Genomic DNA, 25,078 nt, shown 5'->3' with positions numbered 1-25,078 from the left:
GATTCAGCGTGGCAACACCACCTCTTTTTTCTTTTGAGACAGTCTCACTCTTGTTGCCCAGGCTGGAGTGCGGTGGTGTCAGCCTCGCTCACAGCAACCTCAAACTCCCAGGCTTAAGCGATCCTCCTGCCTCAGCCTCCCGAGTAGCTGGGACTATAGGCATGCGCCATCATGCCCAGCTAATTTTTTCTATATATTTTTAGTGGGCCAATTAATTTCTATTTTTAGTATAGACGGGGTCTTGCTCTTGCTCAGGCTGGTTTCAAACTCCTGACCTTGAGCGATCCTCCCGCCTCGGCCTCCCAGGGTGCTAGCATTATAGGTGTGAGCCACCGTGCCCGGCCAACACCAACTTTTTAAACGGCAAAAATCAACCCAAGCGCACTCCGATTTTGCCTAGTCAATGTTTCAGGGTCTTCTCCCCCCACCCCCAACCTTTGAAGGGTTCACTGGGGGCCAAGTCAAGATCTGGCCACCTCTCGCCCTCTCAGCCTGCGGCCACCCAGGAGTCCCCTCACTAGGGCACGCTAGTTCCGACTGAGGAACCCAACCTCCGGGGCCCTAGATGCAGGGTTCCCCGTGGAACGAGAGCCGCGCGATGCTCACAGGGCCAGGCAGGCGCTCTGCTCAGACCACGCTGCGCCCGGCCTCGCGCCAGCCCCAGACGGAGCCTCCGGCGAGTTCTGATTCTGCAACTGCGTCAAGTGGTTCTCGATGCAGGCTCATCTTTCATGTGGACAACCTCTAGGCATTAAGGTCATATTTGCTACCAGCTTCTCACACTGCACTTTTTCCAAAATAGTTCCAGGAGGTTCCCTCACGCCCACCAGGAAACTCATACAGAGACAGTCACCGCAGCACTGCTTACAGCAGGCAAAAACTAAAGGCAACCTACATGCCCACGGCAGGGAGATGCTTTAAATAAAAATGGGGAATACTACGCAGCAGTCCAAAAGAATAAGGCAGAGCTGTATGTACTGACATGGACAGACCTCCAAAACATGCTGATGGGTGAAAAAAAACCAAGTATGGTACCATTTTTATGTTTTAAAAAAGAAAAAAGGGAAAAAAGTAGTATTTTTATAGCATGCTCTCTCTCTATATATATATACACATATAACATGCATACATATATACGTACATATGTATGCATATATGTATACATGCAAAGAAAGGGGTTTACAATGGTTGATAGGCCACTGTGGAAGGAAGGAGAATGAGATGGAAGGTGAACAGGACAATAATTGTGCAAATATTTTGCCCCTTTTCTAAGGAGAATATATGCATGCATCAATTATAAAATAAAAAAAAAAATTAAAGTACAAAAGCAAGTAGCAAAACGATTTTTAAAAACAATGCCAAATGAAATGCGTAAGGCCTTCAGGATGCAATGGCCAGGAAACAAACGGGAACTAAAAAATAAAACAGCAATGATTTTTCTCCTGTCGATGTGGCAAAAAGGGAGCGTGTGCCACGGAGCACAGAAGGGGAGGCTCGGTACCTTTCACAGCCTGTCTGGTCTGATATCTCGTCCCCTGGGAAGACTGAGGCTGCTGCTGCTGGTTTTGCTGCTGCTGCTGCTGCTGCTGGCGCTGCATCTTCTGCATGTGCCACTTTTGGGAGGACGTTTGAAACTTACTTGATGAGTTCCACACGACCCGCTGCACGGCCGGCGCGGTCTCCTTCGGTAAAAGCGGCCTCTGCTTTTTCACTGGGCTTCCTGTGGCGGCAGGGGGGGCCGGGGCCTGGGCGGGGGCCGTGACGGTGACGGTGGGTGTCGAGCTGGTGGTGGCTGTGACACCAGCGGCGGGAGTTTGGGAGGAGGAGCGGGTGAGCACCGGCGTTTCGGGGGGAGACTGGCTGCCCGCCGTCGTGGATGGTGGAGCTTTACCTGCAACTAAAGCCAATGTGTGGGAGGGGGAAAAACTGGATTGGACTCAGGTTGGCCTGCAGGGTTCTTTACACCAGCAAGCTTGGGGTAAGACCCACATAAAAATGCCAAATGAGCCCGGCATGCCAAGTACATCTGACGGTGGGGCACAGCCTCGCCCACAGGCTTGGGACGCCTCTGCAGCGCCTTCCATCTCCCCGAGGACTGGCCCCCTTTACTGAGCATTGCTCCTGCTGGAGACTCAAGTCAAGGCCTCTGGGAGGAAACGAGGCCCACGAGGCCCAGAGCCCACCCGCCCTCGAGTCGCCCGCCAACAGGTGGACGGAGCAGTGGGCCGACAGAATCACTGTTAGTGCCTGTCTCCCAAGGTCAGAGCTTGGCAAGCACCTCGAGAGAGACCCAACCGAAGGCCACCGAGCAATGAAGAGAAACCCTTTGGCCAGGCAACCTATAAAGCAGCGGTCCCCAATCTTTTTGGCACCAGGGACCGGTTTCATGGAAGACAATTTTCCCATGGACCACAGTGAGGGGGATAAGAGATGGTCTCAGGATGACGGAAGCGCGTTACATCTATTGTGCAGTCAAACCGCTCTGCTGAGGATGATCTGTACTTGCAGCCGCTCCCCAGCATCACCGCCCTAGCTCCACTGGCTTTAGATTCTCACACGGAGTGTGCAACCTCAATCCCTCGCATGCACAATTCACAGTAGGGCTCACGGTCCTCTGAGAATCTAACGCGCCCGCTGGTCTGACGGGGGGCGGAGCTCCGGCGGGGATGCGAGTGATGGGGAGCGGCTGTAAATACAGAGGAAGCTTCGCCCGTCTGCCCTCCTGCCAAGGCGTCTGCCCTCCTGCCAAGGCGTCTGCCCTCCTGCCAAGGCGTCTGCCCTCCTGCCAAGGCGTCTGCCCTCCTGCCAAGGCGTCTGCCCTCCTGCCAAGGCGTCTGCCCTCCTGCCAAGGCGTCTGCCCTCCTGCCAAGGCGTCTGCCCTCCTCCCAAGGCGTCTGCCCTCCTCCCAAGGCGTCTGCCCTCCTCCCAAGGCGTCTGCCCTCCTGCCAAGGCCGGCATAGGTCCGTGGCCCTGGGGGTGGGGACCCCAGCTATAAAGCATGTAGCCCCAAAGAACCAGATGGCTTCCCAATGGCCAGAGCACTGAATTAACACTTAATTACCCAGAAAGAAAACATCTCTTCTGATTCCCTCCAGGACAAAGTCTCATCTCATGGTGGTGCAGATAGCCTTGAAAATAAATTCTGCCTCAGGAACAGAATCTTCCCCCAACACAATGATATTTGTCTAGAACTTAACAGCATTGCTTCTCTTTTTATTGTACTTATTCCTATCACCACCTTTTATGTATAGTGTACAATTCTGGTTTTCCTGTTGTGCACTAGTCAAGTTAATGTCTAAAATGAAGTTTTCTTTCTAGAAAGAGACAGAGTCTCTCACCATGTTGCCCAGGCTGGCCTCGAACTCCTGGGCTCCAGCAATCCTCACACCTCAGCCTCCTGAGTAGCTGGGACCACAGAGGCACGTACCACCACACCCAGCTTAAAATGAGTTTATTTTTTTAAAGACCCAAGTGGCTTTAAATAAAAATATTAAGTCAAAAATTATACAAGCAGGACTTGAGAATGGCAAAAACAATGAATGTGAATGACTCAAGTTTGGAAAACGCTGCCATATAGAGTGCACCTTCTTGGAGGAGCTGGGCTAGCGGAGATGAGGGTAGGATTTCAACAGGCAGAAGTGAGAATCTGGAGGGAACAGCATCAGCCAAGACGTGCCTAGGAGCAGACAACACTCTGGTGAGTGAGTGAGGGCAGATAGGAGGTGGAGTGGCTGGAAGGCAGGTTAGAGCCAGAAGCACAGAGTAGCAGCCAGGAAAGGGTGACCGTGTGGGTGCTGGTGTGTACAGGTGGGTGGGGTATGGAAGCAGAGGCCCAGCTTAGGTGAGCTGACCCCCCCAGAGAGGAAGCCTGGACAACACGCACCAACCATGGCTACGAGCCAGCACCCTTGATCTCAGACAATGCTCCTTGACATTAAACCCCTATTAATAAGGATTACGCCTATCTTTGTAGATTTATATCACCCAGAAGGTCGTGAGCTTGATTATTCCAGGGAGATTTTCAGTAAGCTGTGGGTCTTAAAAAGCTGAGCAGAATAAGGGGAAGAGACAAGCTGACTCCTCTGACTCGGGGGCTTTCTCGGCGGTTACCACGTGCGGCCGGCCCACCTGCTCCTCTGCAGGGGAGAATGCAGCCAAGCTGGTGGGCGAGAGCCCGGGGTGGGACTGGAGGTGGAGCGTCCTGCAACAAGAAGGCCTGATCCTTCCACAGTGACCTGCCAGGCACCGGACACATTCCCTGTCTCCTGCAAGTGCAGATGCGGCACTGAACTGGGCCCTTCTAAGAGCCTCAGAGCAGGGTTTCTAACCTGCAAAAGTGCCCTCAATACCTTCCTCTCTACCACGTGACCAAGGAATATAGTGTTACTGCTGTTCATTAGCTAGACCAGTCCCCATTGGGCAAAGGCAACCAGCTACCTTTGCAGAGGGGGCCGACTGCTCTGCAGTGGTCAGTGCTGGTCTCAAGCGACCCACCTGCTTCAACTTCCTGAGCAGCTGGGATCACAGGCATGCACCACTGTAACTGGCTCTGTTTTCCAAATAAAAAACTGAACTGCACAATCTGAAAAGATTCTAGGCTCAAAGAACTATTTGGGGTTATCATGCAGATACCCCAGATATTTTCATTTCTAGGGATTCTGATGGCATATGGAGCAAAAAAAAAAAAGGGGGGGGGGGCTACAGGAAATTTCACAGTATATAATCAATCATCTATAGCCCCCAAAAGGGGGTGAATTACTTAAAGGGCCTAGTAACCCAGAAGCTGCACCACCAAATTAATCTACTTATTTCAGAATTTGTCACTTGCCACTGTTTTGCACATAAATGCAGGACTTTTTAAGAGAAGAATTAGCATCCCCTTTGGAAGAGGGTAGAAATTATTGATGTGCCAGGGTAAACATAGTAAGCAGTCTCTAAGTGAACTCCCTGTGCCTCTGTTCTGAGATCACTAACTACAAAAGCTGTTTTACTGAGGATTCCTATTCTACATAAGCCGCATTCCTAGCTCATGGTAAACTGGAGGTCACCACAGCACACTTCAAGACGCCCTTTACTTAATATAAGTGAAAGCACATCATTGAAAAGATGCTCTACTGTGGAATCGAACACAAATATGATTTTTCAAGAACTGAACCATCAACAGGGGCTCTAGATTTAAGATTAGTCAGTTTTGCCCCAAGCCCTGGGATGCTGCTCTAACTGAACTGTGTTTTCGTATCATCTTCAGCTTAATAGTCCACTATCTACTCGGGGCCTCCTGGAGAAATTTCTTTCAGTCAGTGCAAGCATAAGCTCGGCTTCTTTTAACCAACTGGAATGTTTTTTATTTTTTTTTAAATCTTTTAAGGAACTGTGCATGTTTCCTATTTTGCTTTCACTACTAGGAAGCTCAGAGCCAACACAGAAACCCAACTTCGCTAACTGAGAAGGTTGGAATGGTACATATGTCTACGTGAAACCTTTCCCCAGGCCACTCGCTATTCTACCTTCATTTTCCTTTTACACTGATTTCTTTTTTTTTCCTTTTATTTCATCATATTATGGAGGTACAAATATTGTTAGGGTTACAAATATTGCCCTTGCCCCCCCCCTTCCTCCCCCCCTACACTGATTTCTTTATTTTCCTCTCAGTTCGTGGTTACATATCCTGGTCAATCTGTTGCAAATTCTTTCTGGAAGAGGAAGGAGCATAAAACCAATCATCAAAAGATCTGTTCCAGGGAGAAAGGAACAGTATAAGTATGTCATTCATAAGACCGCTGCCACCTGCACCCAAGCATTCCCACAATCCTCATAGAATAAAATGCTACTCCTATTGTTCTCTGCAACAACAAAGGCAATCTCTCGAACCCCAAACCACGACACTGTTGTATTTTTCAGAAGCCATCCATAAATCTAAGAGGTGGCTCAGGGATGGTCTGGGGGTCTTCCCTCCCATCTCTCTCTTCCTCCATTGCACCATTCAGACACATCTCGTTATCTTTAGCTGAACTGCAGGGATCTTCTCTCCCCCCAGAAAACAGATTCCAGAGTGACCCAGGTGGATATAACCACAATGGAAAGATTCTCAAAGCCCATCTCTGACATGCTTTAAGCTGCCGGGCTACAGAAGCCCCAAAGGACATAGAATGACATCTTACTCAAGGGTTTGGCTGAGAACTTGATGTCCGAAGTTAGGCATAGTCAAAAATGAAACCTGGCTATCCCTTCAAAGTCACTCACAAAGTATATAAGGTTTGATAGCTACAACCTCTAATTCGTCCTTCTTCAGTTTCCTTCTTGGGCGTGTTGGAATTCTCTCACCGCCCAGTTTTCAAGCCAACTGAAAAACGCACTGAATACTGACTGTGTCAGTGGGAAGGGCGCCCCTCGATTCATTCACACGCGCCTGGAGGGTTTGCCAAATGTTCCTGCTGCCCCAGGCTTCGGGGCAATCACTGCTGGTTCAGAATCTACCAGTAGCAACAGGAGGCCTCTAAGATTCAGGCAGTGGCTCTCAACAGGGGAGACTGTGCCCCCCAGGAGATATTTGGGAATGCCGGACTGCCACGACTGGGCAGGTACTGCTGCCATCCAGTGGGTAGAGGTTAGGGATGCTAGAAACCATCCTCCAATGCACCAGACAAAGAATTATCCAGAGTAAACTGTCACTGGTGCAAAGCTGGGAAACCCTGGGCTCAGGTCATTTAAATGCAAGCAGGACAAAATGCCAATACAGGCATCCACTGTAAACGCCCCTTCATTTTCTGGTGCCCCAAGAAGCACTTGGCCTTCTGGCACCACCCACGCCCACAGCGCCCTATTCTAGTAAGAGAATACACTTGCAAATGCCCGGGCAACACGAGGGGAGGGAAGGGATGCAGAACTTGTCAAGACCTCTGCACTGAATGCTTCTAACACCATTTGAGCCTAGTCAGATGGCTAAACGTTAACAAACACCTTAGGGAAATACATAAGCATACTGCTTAGGCGGGAAATGACTTGGCCACTAGAGGCAACTACCATTTTCCAAGGGACTTATTTTTCTGTACTCAAAACCAGCCATGCTGGGTGCTGAGCAGGTGGGCCTTACATGTACATCCTGGTCCTGTTTGGCAACTATCTAGGTGACCTTAAGCCGATCACGGCTTTGCTGTGCCTCTCTTGGTGGTGTCAGAGGGTCACGTGACTTTTGGTGACACACATACACGGGGGAATTCTAAACCCAATGAAGAAACGGGAAACCGGTGGGATCACTTACCATCCTGCTTGGGAGATGGTTCTTTGGGTTCCTTCTTAGCTTTTCGACCCTCCCGCCCAGAATGTTCTTCTCCTAAATCTATGACAAGTTCGCTCTCTGAATCGGAGTCCAGGCCCAAATGTACGGTTGGGGAATCTGTCTCATCTTTTCCCTTCAGTTTATCCTTCGTGGGATGAGGTGACGGTTTTGCTTTTTCTGGAAAATCCTTCTCCGGCTCAGGGCTGGCCTTGTCCTTGGCTGCTCCGGGATCGACTTGCTCGCTGGTGGGCGACATGCTTTTCACCTCCTCTTTAATCTCCACCGGGTTTGCCGGTTTGGGCTTTTTTTTGACAGCAGATGGCTCTTTGTCCCCGAGACTTCCCTCTTTGTCTTCTGGGTCTTCTGGCTCATTCTTGGGCTTCTGCTCGTCGTCACTGATATACTCACTGTCGCTACTGTCCGACTTCTCGGAATCCTCGGAATCGCTGTGCTCTACGGCCGTGTAAACATCTTCCGAGATTTCATTGATGCCTAAATTCAAAAAGAAAACCCAGCATGTGGCGTAGTCACAAAATAAAGAGCAGGACCAAAAATGCAAACATTCTCCATGCCAAATGCTGGAATAAGAGAACACATTTCAAATCGCATCACCCCGGGCCTGGCAGGATCACTAACTTGAGCAATGAACTCAAGTGGCAACTGACTGCAGCTGACAAGTGGAACTTGCATTTGGAGAGTTTGGGTTATTAACATTCACAGACCACATGGGACCTAAAAACACAAATTTTAAATTTATGCAAAGCTGAATCTCTGCAACACTGATAGCTAACTGGGATACAGAGAAAGGGAGGGCTGGAAGGGAACACCAGGGATGAGCTGTTCAACCTGATCCAATTTACACACTTGAAAATAGAAGCCCAGAGAGATCATTCGCCCCAGGACACAAAGAAAACCAAGACAGGCCAGACCAGAACCCGGAGGCTCCTGACTCACCACCAGCACTCTGCTCCTGTGTTGACAAAGGATTAAGAGTCCTTTACCCTTTGTGTCTAGGGTGCTCAAACAAATAACCGAAGTCTGAAGGCAGCAATTGCACACTCTCACCCCACAAGCCTCATCTAGCTAGCAAACATTGCTCTTAGTTAAGAAGCAATGGTTTGGCCCGCAGGGTACTCTGTTGTTTGCTTTTTGTTTTTTAATTTAGTATTGTTTGTTGCCCAATTCACAAATCGGGAAATTGCATATAGAAATCAAGGTGGCACACTTCTGCTGAAATAGCAGACGATGTGGCCACTCTGGGTCACCAGCCTGCCTGGCAACAGCCGGCAGGGGCAGAGAAGCCACTGGCTCCTTCCGGCAGGGAGCACACGCCTGCAGGCACCTCGGTGCCCAGCCCTCTCCCTCGCTCCCTGCACTGATGTGGACAGTCAACTGCCACTGTGTTGTTAGCACTGATCTTCCACTTACAAAGGAGTCAAGAGGAAAGCCACACGCTTCTCTGTCCCTATCAAAAGCGACCAGGTGTTTCAGACAAACAAAAATATACAAAAGCATATTTCTAACAATAGTCCCATCAAACCCATTTATGCTTCCTGCTCCCAATAACGCGCCAAGTGTCAGTCAACAGGCTGTGGTTTAGGCATACTATAACCTAAAATTCTGAAGAGGAAGAAAAACCCAATCAGCTCTCTGTACGGGTCTTCATTCTAGAGCAATGCCACCACGAGAGGCATCACTGAACAGACCCAGACACGCCAAAGAGAAACCTGCAAAAGGACAACAGCCACAAACAGCCCAGGGCAGGGAGATCGGCAGAATCACTGGGGAATGACATCTGCCTCAGGCTCAATCAAAAACACAAGTCAAACTGCAAAAACCCAGATCTGGTATAATTTTGGGATCCTAGGCTCGTGCTACTGGTAGCTAACAGCTGGAAATAAGGAGGAAAAGTCTGACCACACACGTGGAAGGAAAAACTTGGGTATTAAAAGTCCAATGGGTATGAATCCAAATCCTGCTTCTATGCTTTTGTTAGCTGGGACTCTGGATGAGTAATCTCTCTCTCTGAGCCTCAGTTTTTTCATCTGCAAAATGGACAGGTAATAGTATCAACCTCTCAGGACAATCCACAAACACAGTGCTTAGCACAGTACGGGATGTAGATAGAAATATTAAAATTCTTACTAGCAACAGTAACAGATCAAGGTTAGACCAGCTGTGTGGATGGGCCCAAGAGGAACGATTAAATGGCATGCCAGATTCCATCCATGCCACTCAATGTCCTCACCAAACAGGCACACCAACAAGGACTGCTGTCTCCTGGACAGAGCCAGATGACCCCTAACTACAGCTCCCTCCTCACCTAAAGATCCAGACCTCCACTGACACTATAAGCCTCACCTCTCAGTAGCTCTCTCCCCTGAAGCCTACCCATCCCCCACTTCTCTATAAACACCCTTCTGGCTTTATTTACTTATTCAACAAACACTCCAGAGCATCTACTATGTGCACAAGACCAAGTACCATGGAGAAGGCACATCCTTACAAAACCACCTCCCTGCCCTCAAGGAGCTTCCAATCTAGAGTGGGAGGGGTACCCCCATACAAAGGCACCACTAATGCTTCTAAGCATAAGGAACCAAAGAAGGTAGGCAGATGGGGAGAGCAGTCAGGGGAGACTTCCTGGAGGAGGTGAGATCTGAGCTCAGCCCAAGGGAAAGGCAGGATTCAATGGGCAGTGTGAATGCAGGCGGCACAGGAAGGAGGGAAGGAGGTGACAGGTACAGAGGTAGGAAAGGTGTGCCAGGCAGGGAGCAGCCCAGTCAGACGGGGAAAGGATCTGTGTCGGACACCTGTGGGACATCTCAGTCGCAATGTGGAGACACTCACGAGGCGTGAGCACCGGGGAAGAGAGCAGAGGCAAACTCCGGGGACCTTTTCTGTGCTTTAAGCCTTTATGCCTCAAACCAGCATCTTGAGTTTGCGGGTTGCCTTCACCAAATAATAAACTCGGAACAGGTCAAAGAGCCCTTCTGAATAATTAACTACAAGTCTGAAACATTCTGCCATGAGTGGAAATGTATGTTAGTGGAACAAACAAGTTCAAGGTTAAAGCAGCTGCTAAAAGCAGCCAGGATTCAGCCTTTACTCCATGCAGGTGGTATCCCCTACAAGTCGTGTATAATAATGGTGCCCAAAGAGAAACCCCAAGACATACCTAGTTGTGCTTTGCAACTCTCTATGGTCTTGTCGAGGTTCAGCTGGAACCGGCTGCGGATCTGGCGCTTGGGCGAGATGAGCGGGACGGGCGCCGACTGCTGCACGGCCTCGCTCAGCTCCTTCAGGTCCATCTCCGCCTTGCTGCGGTCTGCAAGACACCATCGCGCCCCCGTGAGCCAGGCACGCGCGGGGCGAGCACACAGTGCTCCTCGCGAGGCTCCCTCCTTGCAGAGTCAGACAGAGCAAAACACACGTTCTAGAACATGGGGGTGGGGGTGGAGGCATCGGGGGCATACAATGTTTTGCAACTCGTCCCAACAATATCACATGCCCCACAACATGGGGTGACATAAAGATAATGGCCCGAGCGAACACGCCTGGCAGGTTGACTCTGCCTGTAGAACAACCTTCTGGGTTGCCTTCAGTATTTAAAATGGACCATCCCAGCCACACGGTTCGGTCTGCGGAACTCAGCATCCTTAGGGACCCTCCCAAGCCAAAGGTGGCAGTAGCATGTTCCGTCCCAGCATCAGCAGATAAAGCAACACCGAGTGTGGCCAGAGTGTGCTCTGAACTTGATCTGAGGTCCAGATTAGAGCGGACTTGTCTCCAAGAAAGACACAGAGCCACTCAGAAAGCACCCCGGCTGCCTGCTTCCCCTGGAGGCCTCGTTTTTCATTCTCAGCCAACCAGGTCTGGGGCTCAAACTAGAAAGGGAGAAAAATATAGGCCAGGCACCCCCGGCCAGCGTGCTATACCTCCCTGCGGCTCACAGCATCATCTACGGGAGGCAAGGTGGTGAACAGATTAGCCCTAGATACTAAACTTGTGTCCAACAGGCCTTCTCGCTCAGGTACGAGTCCAAGTTCCTCAGCCCAATTCCCAGGCAAAGGCCTCTGAGGGTAACTCAGGCCTGTCCCCTCACTTCTGCCAAGAGCTCTTTATAGGACTGGGGACCAGATTCCCAAGGGTCGGTGAGCTTGCATTTCTCAAATCCCTTTCTCACTCCTCTGCTATCCCCCAAATGCAAGAAGGCAGGGCGATCAAGGTGGCTGCAAAGGAAGGTCTAGAAAGCAACGAGGGACTCCACAAGTGGGGCAGACTGTCTTTCACTTCGCCCGCCGGCCTCTGGCCTCCCCTCCAGCCCACCCAAAGCAAAGAACGTGGGCACCTGTCCTACGCCAGCTGATCCCAGGACACAGGTCAGAAAGCTGGTGGCACCCAAAGAGAAGCCACCTCCAAGCCTGTGCCCACCAGCTATGAGCTCGCTCCCTGGACTTCCCTTCACCATCCTGCTCCCTCCATGCCAAAGGCCACCAATGTCACTCCACGCCAAAGGCCACCGCTGTCACTGGGCTGTAGAAGACGTGCCGGGATCTAGCCTGAGAGCTGGACCGGAAGGACTACTCGAAGCCTTCACTCTCTCCTCTCTTTTTGTTTTGGCACGACCCAAACACCTTCCCAGTCACCCAGTAAGGGGGCATTCGCTAACACAGAAGACCCAGAAATCAGTTCCCCCAAAGTGACCAGAAGCAGTGTCCCAAAAGCCCCGCCCAACCCACTCATAGGTGACCAGAAATGAGTTGGTCCAACTTAATTTTATCACCATAATGATATCCCCAGTAAGATTAGGAAGATTCTTTTCTTTTTGAGACAGGGCCTCACTCTGCCACGCAGGCTAGAGTGCAGTGGTGTGATCATAGCTCAATGCAACCTTGAGCTCCTGGGCCCAGCGATCCTCCTGCCTCAGCCTCCTGAATACCCAGGACAACAGGTGCACCGCCACACTCAACCGATCGTTTAATTTTTTGTAGAGACAGGGTGTCTCCCTCTGTTGGCCACACTGGCCTTGAACTCCTGGCCTCAAGTGATCCTCCCACCTTGGCCTCTCAAAAGTGCTGGGATGATAGGCATGGGCCATGGTACCCAACCAGGAAGGATTCTCTCTCTTTTCCTAAAACACACTTGAGGGTTGCTCCCGAAATGAATGCTCAAAGCAAGCAGAGACACCATCCCTGCAATTCAAGAAAAACGCCAAAAAAACATATCTGTGCACATGCATGTGTACGCGTGTGTGTGCACGCACACGCACGAGTGTACGTGCATGCTGACCAGGGGCTCTTCAGAGAGGCTGAGACAGGACCGCAGACATTCACAGGGAGGGCAGTGTGAATCCACAGCCACCTCTGAGACGGGATAGAACATTCAGTCAAATTTACTGGAGAAAGCTAGACAATGATTTCTATCTATTCTCAGTCTGCAAGGAATCTGAAGCAGCTCACAAAGAGAACTGATAGGGTAAAACAGCAAGGGAAAAAGAATACGGACCAGAGAAAGGAAAGAGAAAAGCCAGACTGAAGAGCAGGTGGAGTGAGCAGGGCTGAAGGCCGTCACAGCTGAGCCGAACGTGCCGGCGGAGGGGAAGGTCTGCGGCCCGTTTCAGCGTGCCGCTTTCAGAAGCGGGGCAGCACGCTGGGGTCTGGGGGAGAGGGCAGCCCCGTCACAAAGCTGGAAAAGAAGGGTCACACAAAACACCTCCCATGCAAGGAGGTGAGAGGAGGGGAGGGCCGGCTGAGGGACGTGTTTATCAGTATCTTTTCTTTGTTGCTGTTTCAGACAGAATCTCACTGCATTGTCAGGCTAGAGTGCCGTGGCATCAGCCTAGCTCACAGCAACCTCCAACTCCTGGGCTCAAGCGATCCTCCTGCCTCAGCCTCCCGACTAGCTGGGACTACAGGCATGCACCACCACGCCTGGCTGATTTTTTTTTTTTTTTTTTGAGACAGAGTCTCACTTTGTTGCCCTGGCTAGAGTGAGTGCCGTGGCGTCAGCCTAGCTCACAGCAACCTCAAACTCCTGGGCTCAAGCAATCCTTTCTGCCTCAGCCTCCCGAGTAGCTGGGACTACAGGCATGCGCCACCATGCCCGGCTAATTTTTTGTATATATATATTTTAGTTGGTCAATTAATTGCTTTCTATTTTTTAGTAGAGTCGGGGTCTCACTCAGGGTGGTTTCGAACTCCTGACCTCGAGCAATCCGCCCACCTCAGCCTCCCAGAGTGCTAGGATTACAGGCGTGAGCCACCACATCCGGCTTGATTTTTTTTTTTCTATATATTTTTAGTTGGCCAATTCATTTCTTTCTATTTTTAGTAGAGACAGGGTCTCACTCTTGCTGGTCTTTAACTCCTGACCTTGAGCAATCCTCCCACCTCAGCCTCCCGGAGTGCTAGGATTACAGGCGTGGCCACCACACCCAGCCTAGCCCAGCCTATCAGTGTCTTCAAGAACATTCCTGTAGGCTCACTGCATTCCACAGTTACCAAAAAAATCTAGACAAAGGGCAACAAGCTTTTTCTGCAAATACTTCATGCTCTGCAGGCCATATAGGCTTTGCTGCAAAAGCACCCACGAACAACATATAAATAGGTATGGCTGTGTGCCAGTAAAACTTTATTTGCAAACACAGGTAGGGGGCCAGATGTGGCCAGAAAGCTGTAAAATTTGCCATCTCCTGTACTACTAGTCCAGTGACAGCTAACCCTGGCTGCACAGTGAATTTGCCCATGGTGCTTTAGAAAATCCTGATGCCTGGGCCCCACCATTAGAAATTCTGACTTAATTAGCCTGGGGGACAACCTGGGTATCTGCCTTTTACAAACTCCCAGGTGATTCTAATTGGCAGGTAAGGCTGAGAACTCCCGTAATCAGACCAATCTTCTAGGTGAGTTGGGGGTCTGTGTTCATAGTACCACCCTTACGAACCATAGGGTGTATAAAAAGAGACAGACCTCACTACAATAATTAAGCTGTGTGTGTGTGTGTGTGTGTGTGTGTGTGTGTGTGTGTGTGTGTGTGTGTGTGTGTACACACCTAAAGTAAATGCAGCCCCTTAAACTTTAGCCTAACAAGACTGAACTCTGGAATATTCATAACCAAGAAGAATGCAAAGGTGGTAAAGCCTCTCGTTTCACAAAATAAGGTATCTCTGCTCAGTGGACTATGTTTCACTTTTGTTAGAATAAACCACCAAATGCCCGGAGGCCGGGACCAGACCTTCAGGAGTTCAGTCAAATGTAATTATCTTTCTCAAAACTTCCAGTGCATTTTGACTTTCCTCTCCTCCGCAGGGAGAAAAAGAAGAGTTTCACTTTCTCATTTAGCTCCTAGTAGCTTATCAGGACTTCTTCCACCCCTGCCCTTCTATATCGGGAATATCTTCAGAATCCACCCTTGCTGCCAACATTTTGAACTTTTCAGCTGATAGGAAGACAGCTTAGGCTATAAATGGAAACAAGGGATAAGAAATACCCACGCCACAGAAAGAGGCATGGTCTTACATTTCTGGAGGCAACATGAATCAGAGCCACCTCTTTCAAGGGTAATTTGGCAACACCTCTCAAAATGTCAGCCGCACGTGGCCTCTGACCCTCGCGCCGGTTCCAGGAAGCCATCCGACGGACACCCTCCCACGCGGGCCAAAGTGCCCTCCTTGCAGCTGTTTTCAACAGCAAAAACAAAAAATAAGCTAGAGTCAATAAATAAGGTGCCTGAATAAATGTCCCAGCTTACCTTTAAATGGAATTAATAAGGCTGCTAAAATAAGAGTAAGGCAGATTTCTACGTGTTGATATGAAAAGCCAACCTATCAGATGAAACAGCAACAATCAGTAGAGCACTTCAGCACTGGTGCAGGGGAGAAAAGCAGCAAATGGAACATAGATATTACGTATTCTCACCGTTTCTCAACATTGTCACTGTTAACATTTAGGGCCTGGAGGAGTCTTTGTTGTGGGTGGAGTGGGGGAGCTGCCCCCCATGTCATAGGTTGTTCAGCAGCATCCCTACCCTCTACCCACTAGATGCCAGTAGCACCCACGTCCCAGGTACGACAAAAAAATTGTCACCAGACATTGCCAAATATCACCTGGGGGACAAAAATCACTCAGGCTGAGAACCAACGGTACATAGCTAGAAGAGGTCTCTGGGGCAACCAAAACAGGAAACGAAACCAAGGTCACCTGTGGGGATGGGCATGGAGGCAAGTGATGAGAGCTACAGACAGGCTGGCTTTTCATAAAACGTCCTTCTATGCTTTGAAATTTCTCCTACATGGCCGGGCGCGGTGGCTCACACCTGTAATCCTAGCACTCTGGGAGGCCAAGGCAGGAGGAGGATCGCTTGAGCTCAGGAGTTTAAGATCAGAAGCAAGACCCTGTTCTCTACTAAAAATAGAAAAAAATTAGCTGGGTGTGGTGGCTCACACATGTAATCCTAGCACTCTGGGAAGCCAAGGCAGGAGGAGGATTGCTTGAGCTCAGGAGTTCAAGATCAGCCTGAGCAAAAGCAAGACCCTGTTCTCTACTAAAAACAGAAAAAAATTAGCCAGCACGGTGGCTCATGCCTTTAGTCCCAGCACTCTGGGAGGCCAAGACGGGCAGATCATTTGAGCTCAGGAGTTTGAGACCAGCCTAAACAAGAGCGAGACCCATCTCTACCAAAAACAGAAAAATTAGCTAAGCATGGTAGCACGTGCCTGTAGTCCCAGCTACTCGGGAGGCTGAGGCAGGAGGATCGCTTGAGCCCAGGAGTTTGAGGTTGCTGTGAGCTAGGCTGATGCCACGGCACTGTAGACCAGCTGACAGACAAAAAAAAAAAAAAGAAGAAAGAAAGAAAGAAATTTCTCCTACCATGTGCATTCCTTCTAAAAACAAAATAAACTTTTAAAAGAAAAACATAAACACTTCTTTTTCAGTTAGAAAGTACAGAGAGCGATCTCCTTTGTTCTAAAAGGACAGGCACTTCAGGGACTGCCAGGAGCCACAAAACGGCAGTTCCTTCAGCGAATGTCATTTAGACAAGAGACGCCGGCAGAAGCCATCTATCAATCGAAGCCAGGCAGAGATCTTGCTGCCTCGTTCACTGTGAACAAAAGCAAGACGACAAGCCGGGCCCGGCGCTGCACTCGCGCTACCCAAGAAGGCCCGGCTCCCAAGGCACTGCTTCACGCACAGAAAGCAAGAGGCCTGTGTCAGTAAAGAGGAGAAGCATACAAGCAGAAGTGCTCTGGGTCTGACAACTTTCCACTGCTCTGCTGGCATCTTCGCCAGGGCATCAAGGCACATTTTTGTCACTGACAGGATTCCTGGTGTGTTCGGCCCAACGTAAACACCTTCTTCGAGATAAGAGGAAAAAGCAAACAGGAGTCTAGAAGCAAAGAATCAGGCCCTCCTCTTCTCTTCCCACCTCAGAAACACATTTCTGTTTATGACTTATTTATAATCGCCGCCGCTGAGTCCCAGAAGCGGTCTGTGACAGCCCACGGGGGCTCAGCCCCTCATCTTAGGGACGAGACGGCAATGAGGGGAGCGGTGCGTGCGCTAGCAGCAGGGCAAGAGCCAGGGCCCTGCACAGTCTCCCCCCATGCATGGACGGTGAGGCGGTCAGAGGACCCACGGACTGGTTTTCGGTTGCACTGTTTGGCCGAAGTAGAGTTTTGGGTTTGCGTTTTTAATGAAACGGATTGCCGACTTTTAAGAAACAAACACACCAGGAGAATTCACATAAAAATCTGGATTTCTGTTTTTTCTTTACAATTCAGAGTCTGACAAGTTCAAGTGGCAAGAGCCACTTCCTTTAGAAAGGCACTTTGTCCTCGGTGTTCGTCACTTACCTTCGACCCCCACGGCCAGGCTGCCTTATCCAACAGGCACGGGAAACGCTGCCCAGGGCCATGAAAGTCAAACCACGGCCCTGTTTGGTAGCACACTGCATTCGGGTACCTCCGCTAAGAGCTCAAGCTCTGCAGCAGACAAACATGACCCTAACGGCCAAACTCCACCAGGAACCACGTGTGATGTTGGGTAGGTGACTTTGCTTCTCTGTGCCTCTGTTTACACTTCTGTGAAATGGGGCTATTACCTCCTTCAAAGATTGTTGTAATTATTTTTAATAGTTTTAATTTACAGAAAGTAAAATTCATTTTGAGAGGAAATACAGTTCTGTGAGTTGTAACACCTGCAGAGATTCATGTAACCACCGCCACAAACAGAATGCAGAACTGTCCCACCTCCCAAAGAATACCCTCCTCGTTTGTAGACAAATTCTCCCCCACTCCAATCCCTGGCAATCACTGACCTGTTCCATCTCTAGAAATTGGCCTTTTCCAATGTTTTGTTTGTTTAATGAAGTCCTGTTTTGCTAGATACAATCATCTCACCATTTATGCCTGGCACTCCCTATCTATTCCATCTGCTGACGGTAGTAAGTTGCACAGACGACAGACATAATCAAGCCCTATAACGCATGTGTCCAGTCCTCGGGAAACCGCTGGAGAATCCTTTGGCATTTCCCTCCACATTCTGACTTTTCTGCCCCCTCCCCACACAGTCCTTCCATCAGTCCCTAGCTGATCCTCTTCCCATTAGGTAACCAAAATCCCAGCCCGTGAAACACCTACATTCCCAATGCTTCGGTCCCACTGATGAAGATGAGGACTATGTCCCAGGACTGGAAGAGCTACCGGGAGACAGGACAAGACAGCCTCGGCCTCCCGTGCCCACCCACCAGTGCACCCGCCCACCCACCAGGACACGCAGCGGGAAGAAACCTTTCACTCCCACTACGGCTCAAGCGAAATCGAAAGACCCGTGGTGTCACGAGGATGCCCAGTGACCACCTGGTTTAGGGAGAGCTATTCTCGCCATGCATGACCGGCAGAGAGGAGACGTCACTGTGACAACACCTCCGCACGGCGTTTCTTTTTGGGGCGTGGAGGTGGGAGGAGGGCGTGAGAAAGCAAGCCACTTTTTTGGGAACAGTGAATGTTCCCAAGGCAGCAAATGGGTCCCCTTTCGTTTAAGTGAGGAACCAACCAACCAATCTGAATTGGACCCCAAAAGCAACCACCCTGCCTGTCCTATCACACCTGGGCTGCACGAACACGTGACCCAGGACGGAGACACAGGCCGAGCTGCAGCCCTGCTGCTGCCCCTGGCTCTGGGATCCTGGGCACCTCACGCCTCCTCTCCAGACGTCAGTTTCTCCAACCAAAAATGCCACTGCAGGACAAGCTGGGCCTGGAGGGCGCCCGCCACCAAAGGCTGTGGAATTGACACCCAAGCCCCCTGGGCTCAGGTGGCCACCTCCCTTCCTGAAACCCCCAGTGCTGGAGCCTCCAGGGCGGCACACTTCCCTGGTGCGGCCTCCTCCCTCACTGTCCTGCTCTGCCTGACCTCCAGTGCTCAGCATCCAGGGCCCTTCCTGAGGGTCTGGCGCTGACTCGCAACCTCAGCACGCCATGGGGCTGGATCCTGGGGCTGTGTGGGGCTGTCCTGTGCGCTACCGGATGTTCAGCAGCAACCCCGGCCTCCAACCTCTAGATGCCAGCAGCATGCAACCGCCTCTCCCCCCTCCAAAGGGAGGAGGGCTACCCTATCCAAGGAACAAATCAAGAGTCCCGGAATTACCTGCCCTGGCCTCAGGGAACCCTAATTCCTGCCTCACATCCTCCCCTGCCACCCCCTCCACACCCCGGGTCCAGAAGGCCCCTGTTCTCTCCCTGACTCCCTCCCCTACTCACTGAGATGAGGCCTCCTTGCTACTCCCTTAATACACCCAGTTAATCTTTATCCTGGGGCCTTTAAAATCTCTTATTCCTTCTAGAATGTTCTTCCTCCAGAGAGTGGCACTGCTGGGTTTTCTTATCATGCAAATCACAGCTCAAATATCACCTCCTCAAAGAAGAACCCCCCCCAACCCTCCCCCTAAGTGAACCTCTACCTCTGCCCCAACCTGCCCACCCCTCTCCTGATCACGTCCACACGCTTCACCTTCCAGGCATCCATCACAGTGGGGACCCATCTTGCTTATTTAGCTTGATTACTGTCACTCCCTCTCTATAACCCAAGCTGCACAAGAGCAGGGTCCTTAGCCGACTTGCTCTCCAAGCTTACAACAGCACACAGCACATAACACAGGCTCGATGAAAATCAGGAGTCATGATGGGATGTATCAATCAATAACAACTTCACACTTGGTTGTTTAGCATTTCTGGTACCAAATTTTGCTAAAGGCTTTGGCCTAAGGTCGAGTTTTTAAAACAACCAACAACCCAATGGGTTAAAAAACAATAAGTTATTATTAGTATTCATGAGCTAAAAACTAGCATTTTAAAAAAATTATGAGAGAATAGAGGAATATCACTGCACATAGTGATAGAGGGTTAAACACTGATGCATGAAACGCATTTCTGTTCAGAGTCTGCATTTACATACAGGAGAACGGGGTTATTTCGGGGTTCAAGGGCAGGGAAGGCTGTAGACACTGCCTAACATACACCAAGATCAAACCACTTTTCATGTCCACAAGCCCCACGAAATCCCTTAGTTGTCTGTATCGTTTACATTTTTTCACACAGAGTTCAAGGTCCAAGAACCACATACAAAAGAGAACATCACAACTTGCAAAAACATTCACAGTTGTCAGAGAAAGATCCTTCCAAAAATTCCAACTGACCCAGGTTAAGATTCAGGATGCTTCCAGTGGTGGACGTTTTGTCTGTTTTCATTGTGATCGGAGTTGATGGTTGAGGAGAGAAAGGTTTCGGGCTGTCAGAGAGACTCCCCGCTTGTCCCGTCTTTGTAGAGGTTGGCGAAGCTGGAAAAGTATGTCATTGTTAAAAGACAGGTTTTACAAATAAACAAACAAGTAAAACTTGTAGGTGTGGGGGAGGGAGGAAACAGACGAATTATGAAATAGTATTTGATTTCAATAAGGCCACCACAGCCTCGCACATGGCGCGGGATGGGGAGGGCTGGCCGTTTATTTTAAGCAAAGGGCTTTAACTCAACGTTAAACCATTAAAGCCACAAAGGAAGAAGGCCTCACTAGTTAGTCTATTTAGCACAAAGCTCTAAGACAAATCGGCTAAGCTGCCACTGAAATTGGTTTGGCCCATTCACGGGTATAAATCTCAAAATAAACAGCGATTAAAGCAGCCCCCCCCCCAGTCCAGATGCGGAGACCCAGAGCCAGGCTCGCAGAGGCGTGTCGTCCGTCTGGGAGGAGACGCCGCCCCGGCTCCCACGCGGCCTCTGCACCTGCCAGTGACCGCCACGGCCCCTGGGAAATCTCCAGCTCCCATTTCAAAGGTCCTCGAGGCTGCATGAAGCCAAACTCAGCACCAGATGGAGTGAAGGAGACGTTGGAAAATTATCTCCCTCTTTATTGTGTTCCGAACTTTTTTATAAGAGGACAGAGAATTGCACCTATGCCTGGGGCTTTTAAAAATGCCTTAAAACTGCCCACAACCTGCTCCTTTCTCAGCATCACTGCATTGGATGAGAGGAAGGAGGACAGGAAACCAAACCATTTATATTTTAACAAAACGAGCTTTTGGGGGGGGCCAAAAGAGCCTTCCTAAAGACCTTTCCCATCCTGCCTGCTGCTTTGCCCTCGGCGACCCACATCATTGGCACCGTCCTGTTTACACTTCTTAGGCCCATTTAAAAACAACTGGGACTAAATACACGACAACAAAATGGCCAGCTCTCCTATGATGTGCAACAGACATTCCAAGGTCATCTGGTCCTTGAGAGAAATACACTGATGGCAAATTAGGGTTAGGAATCAAGATGTCCCTAAAGGCTTCAAAAGCAACAGGACCCATGGGTGGGCACTTGCCTGTTTTCTCACCTGCCAAATGGGAACACTCAGAATGAGGGTTCGATGGGTTAACACTTGCGCGCCAACTCAGCCAGTCAATAGACGTGAGCTGGTCTTAGCCCCCAGGCCAGGCCTGCCAACCTCATTCCTAACGCGATATAGTAGGAAAGCCTCCAGGGACAAAGAGGCTGGGTTCAGGCGTGGATTGGGAGCCAGACACTGCGGATTCCAGTCCTGGCTCAGCTGCCGCCGAGCTGCGTGACCTTGGGCAAGTTACCGTCACCTCTGCATCTTTGTCCTGGCAGCGGCAGAGATGCTGATTACGCAATGTGAAGGGATGATGGAAGTACCTATACCTCATCAGGCTGTCGTGAGTCACCTGGAGGGAGCCTGGCATCTAGCGAGTGCTCTGTTAATTGCACGCTATGATCACAGCATTATTTTCTATTTCCCCGGTAACCTTGAGGACCTTGGTTTCATCTCTTGAACCTCCGCCGCTCTGCTACCCAAGGCACTCGGGCAATGTGTGCACACGGCTTGGGGTTGGCACAACTAGGAGAGTGGGGTTGCTACTGGCACCTTGTAGGTAGAGACCAGGAACGCTGTGAAACCTTCCACAATGTACAGAACAGCCCCCACAAGAAAGACCCATCTGGGGCCCGGGGCGGTGGCTCACGCCTGTAATCCCAGCACTCTGGGAGGCCGAGGCGGGAGGATGGCTCAAGGTCAGGAGTTCGAGATCAGCCTGAGCAAGAGCAAGGCCCCCCATCTCTACTATAAATAGAAAGAAATTAATTGGTCAACTAAAAATATATAGAAAATATTAGCCAGGCATGGTGGCACATGCCTATAGTCCCAGCTACTTGGGAGGCTGAGGCAGGAGGATCACTTGAGCCCAGGAGATTGAGGTTGCTGTGAACTAGGCTGACGCCATGGCACTCTAGCCCGGGCAACAGAGTGAGACTCTGTCTCAAAAAAAAAAAAAGGAAAAGGAAAATGAAGAAGACAGACAGACCCATCTGGCCCCAAATGTCAATAGTGCTGAAACTGAGAAACCCACACAGGAATGAAGCAGGGGTGCATGTGGGAGGCCTGTTCCCCATCTGGAAATGAGAAGCGGGTGAGGATCAGGCAAAGTAATCTATGTCGTTTGGTGCCTAGCAAGTGCTCAATAAACACAAGAAATTATTTTAAGAATTAAATTTAGGAAAATACATTAAACCAGTCTGACTACAAGCACTCACAGACTGCCTAGCACAGCACGTGGCAGGCAACACGCCTTCAGCTGCGGGCTATGATCAGTACTGTTACTGCCACTGGTTCTGGAACAAGCAGAACCCAAGTGCTGGTCACCCGAAGAAACAACTGGTTTCCCCTGGAGATGGGTCTGGCTCAGTCTCCACGCCACCCGGCGAGGGGAGGGCCCACCCTCCCAGGCATCTGCGGCGGCAAAGCTTCATGTAATCAGGGAAAAAGACACAGTTCAGAGTCACCTAGCAACCCATGAGTCCCACACTGCAAACTCTTCTCTGTGTCTCCCCGAGAAACAGACCTCCTATGCCCACTCCAAATACCACCTGTCCCACCTCCCCAATCTGTGGAAACCTCTGTACCTGCCCCGTCCTCCCAAGTATCAGTTAACTCTCCTAACCTGGTGGTTCAAAGCCAAACAAGCACACCTGGATCACCTGGATCCCCCAGTGCTCTCTTGCCTCAACTTACCCAGCTCTTCAGCAAGGCCTCTCTCTGCACTCTACTTCCTAAACACAGCCCAGATCTCTCCATTGAACTCCATTCTCCACTGCTGTCACCCTAGTCCCTGTGCTCTTACTACAATACAACCCCCAAGAGGGCAAAAAGTGGCTCTTAGGGGTGAAAAAAATCTTACTACCCTTGTTATGTATAAACTACATACACATATGCAGTACATGAACAGATACACAATACTTTTGAATGTCATGGGAGTCCCCTTAGGGACCCAAAAGAACTGAAAACAGGTACTCAAACAAATCTTTTGACACAAATGTTCGCAATGGCACTATTCACATGCCACAGCACCCTGTTTCCAGAGCAGAACCCTCAAACACTGAAACACATCACTCCGCCACCAGACTATCCATACACGTCCTAGTCCCCAGAATAAAATCCAACCTCCTCTCCAAGTTCACATCCAACCTTTCTTTGCCTCCTGGAATCTCCAGCAATGCTGACCTTCATGCTACCCTGGAAGGTCAAGCCTCTTCCCACCCCAAGCCTGAGGCTGTACCCGAGGTTCCCAGAGAAGGCTCCCCTCGCCCCCACCCCAGACCACACTGGCTGGTACTCCTCCATGTCCAGGTGCCAGCTCCAACGTCAGCTCCCCAGAAACCCTCCCCTGTCGGCCCAGCTAACGTGGCCAAGGTGCCTGTCATCCACCGTCTTCCTCGTGCCATGAGAAACTCAGCTCCAGGACAGTAGGATCCCTGCTGGCCACCAGGCATCCAGGACGCTGCCCGACACATCCCCAGTGCCTAACACAGTTACTGACCGAGCAAGTATGTGACATAATTAACTGAAGAACGAGGTCTCCATTTCTCTTCTCATGACTGTGGTCAAGATAAGCCATAAAGAAATGACCATGGCCGGGTGCGGTGGCTCACGCCTGTAATCCTAGCACTCTGGGAGGCCAAGGCAGGCAGATCGCTCAAGTTCGAGACCAGCCTGAGCAAGATCGAGACCCCATCTCTACTAAAAAAAGAAAAAAAAATGATATAAAATTCAATACAAATATTGAAGAGCTTCAAAGATGACTGAATATAAAGCAATCAGAATTCTTATCACTAACTTCAAAAGCTAACATTCAAAAGTATAGTACTTGGTTCTCAGCGAGGACAAGGGGAGATGACTTTGCCCCCCAGGGGACACTTGGCAGTGTCTGAAGACATTTCTGTCCATCATAATTGTGGGTGGGGGTGCTATTGGCATCCCGTGGGTAGAGGCCAGGGACACTGCTAAACATCCTACAGTGCACAGGACAGCCCCACACAATTGATAGTCTGGCCCCAAATGTCATGAGTGCTGAGGTTGAGAAACCCTGCTTTAAATTGCTCTAGACATTTTCAAAAGCAAGACATTTGGAAATGTTCATTTCAATTAAACTTTGAAACAGATGCCAATCCTTTTATAAAGCCATAAATCTTGCCCAAAGGAATAACTAATTGCCTTTGAAGTCACAAATAATTTAATCAGATTTTATACTTTGATGTTCAATTCACAAGTGTGGGCTAAAACACATCATTTACTATCTGCATTTACAAAAATCTACCCTATGCTAAGTGCTATTCTGACTACATGAAACATGAGTCTTGGAATTAAATTAGAAAAAAAAAAAAAATGCCCTTTCCCTCCCATACACCCCAGCACTCCTCCTATGGAGGAGGAGTTAATGATTCATGCTAAATTTCCTCAACTTAAAAAACCTAGGAACCAATCTACATCTTCAAGGGGCTGCATGTTGCACAACCCCTGATGGTACCATTCACAGATGAGCACTGCACCACCAGACGGTGTGGGATGGGTTAGAGGGTGTCGGTAGAAATGCAGTTTTGAAGAGATATTCACTACCATGGAAACGTATTCAGAATACAAAGCTTAAGAAAAAAAAAATCCCAGAGTCTACAACAGACATTGCAAACAGGTGATCCATGAACCAAGCGGTTCACAGATACGTTTCATGTGGTACAGCTTTTTTTTGTTTTGTTTTTAAATCTGAGTCAGTATATAAAAGTTAGCAGCCAGGCATGGTGGCACCTGCCCATAGTCCCAGCTACTCAGGAGGCTCAGGTGGGAGGATCACTTGAGCTCAGGGGTTCCAGCACAGCCTGGGCAACACAGCAAGACTCTGTCTCTTAAAAAAAAGAAAAAAAAAAAAAAAAAAAAAAGACTTGGGATAGTTCCCATTTAAAAGAAGGCCAG

At 49.7% G+C, this 25,078-nt stretch overlaps 1 protein-coding gene across 26 annotated transcripts in view; it reads right to left on the bottom strand.

Moving 5' to 3' along the window:
- Nucleotides 1-25,078, bottom strand: part of ZMYND8 (zinc finger MYND-type containing 8) — a 141,950-nt gene that overhangs the window by 22,797 nt on the left and 94,075 nt on the right. For 17 of the 26 annotated variants that reach the window (XM_076010892.1, XM_012742957.3, XM_012742934.3 and 14 more), the window contains 4 exons: nt 19,976-20,116; nt 10,458-10,607; nt 7,262-7,771; nt 1,502-1,897 (listed from right to left, as the gene is read on the bottom strand). In XM_076010892.1, the coding sequence (XP_075867007.1) occupies nt 1,502-1,897; nt 7,262-7,771; nt 10,458-10,607; nt 19,976-20,116 (1,197 nt within the window). The remainder of the gene's footprint in view (nt 1-1,501; nt 1,898-7,261; nt 7,772-10,457; nt 10,608-19,975; nt 20,117-25,078) is intronic. The other 9 variants (XM_012742960.2, XM_012742961.2, XM_012742955.2 and 6 more) reach the window with 1 other exon arrangement.

This window comes from Microcebus murinus, chromosome 16 (genome assembly GCF_040939455.1).
Source record: "Microcebus murinus isolate Inina chromosome 16, M.murinus_Inina_mat1.0, whole genome shotgun sequence".
NCBI lineage: Eukaryota > Metazoa > Chordata > Mammalia > Primates > Cheirogaleidae > Microcebus > Microcebus murinus.
The sequence above is the reverse complement of the archived record's forward strand: the minus strand, read 5'-3'. Positions and strand labels throughout refer to the sequence as shown.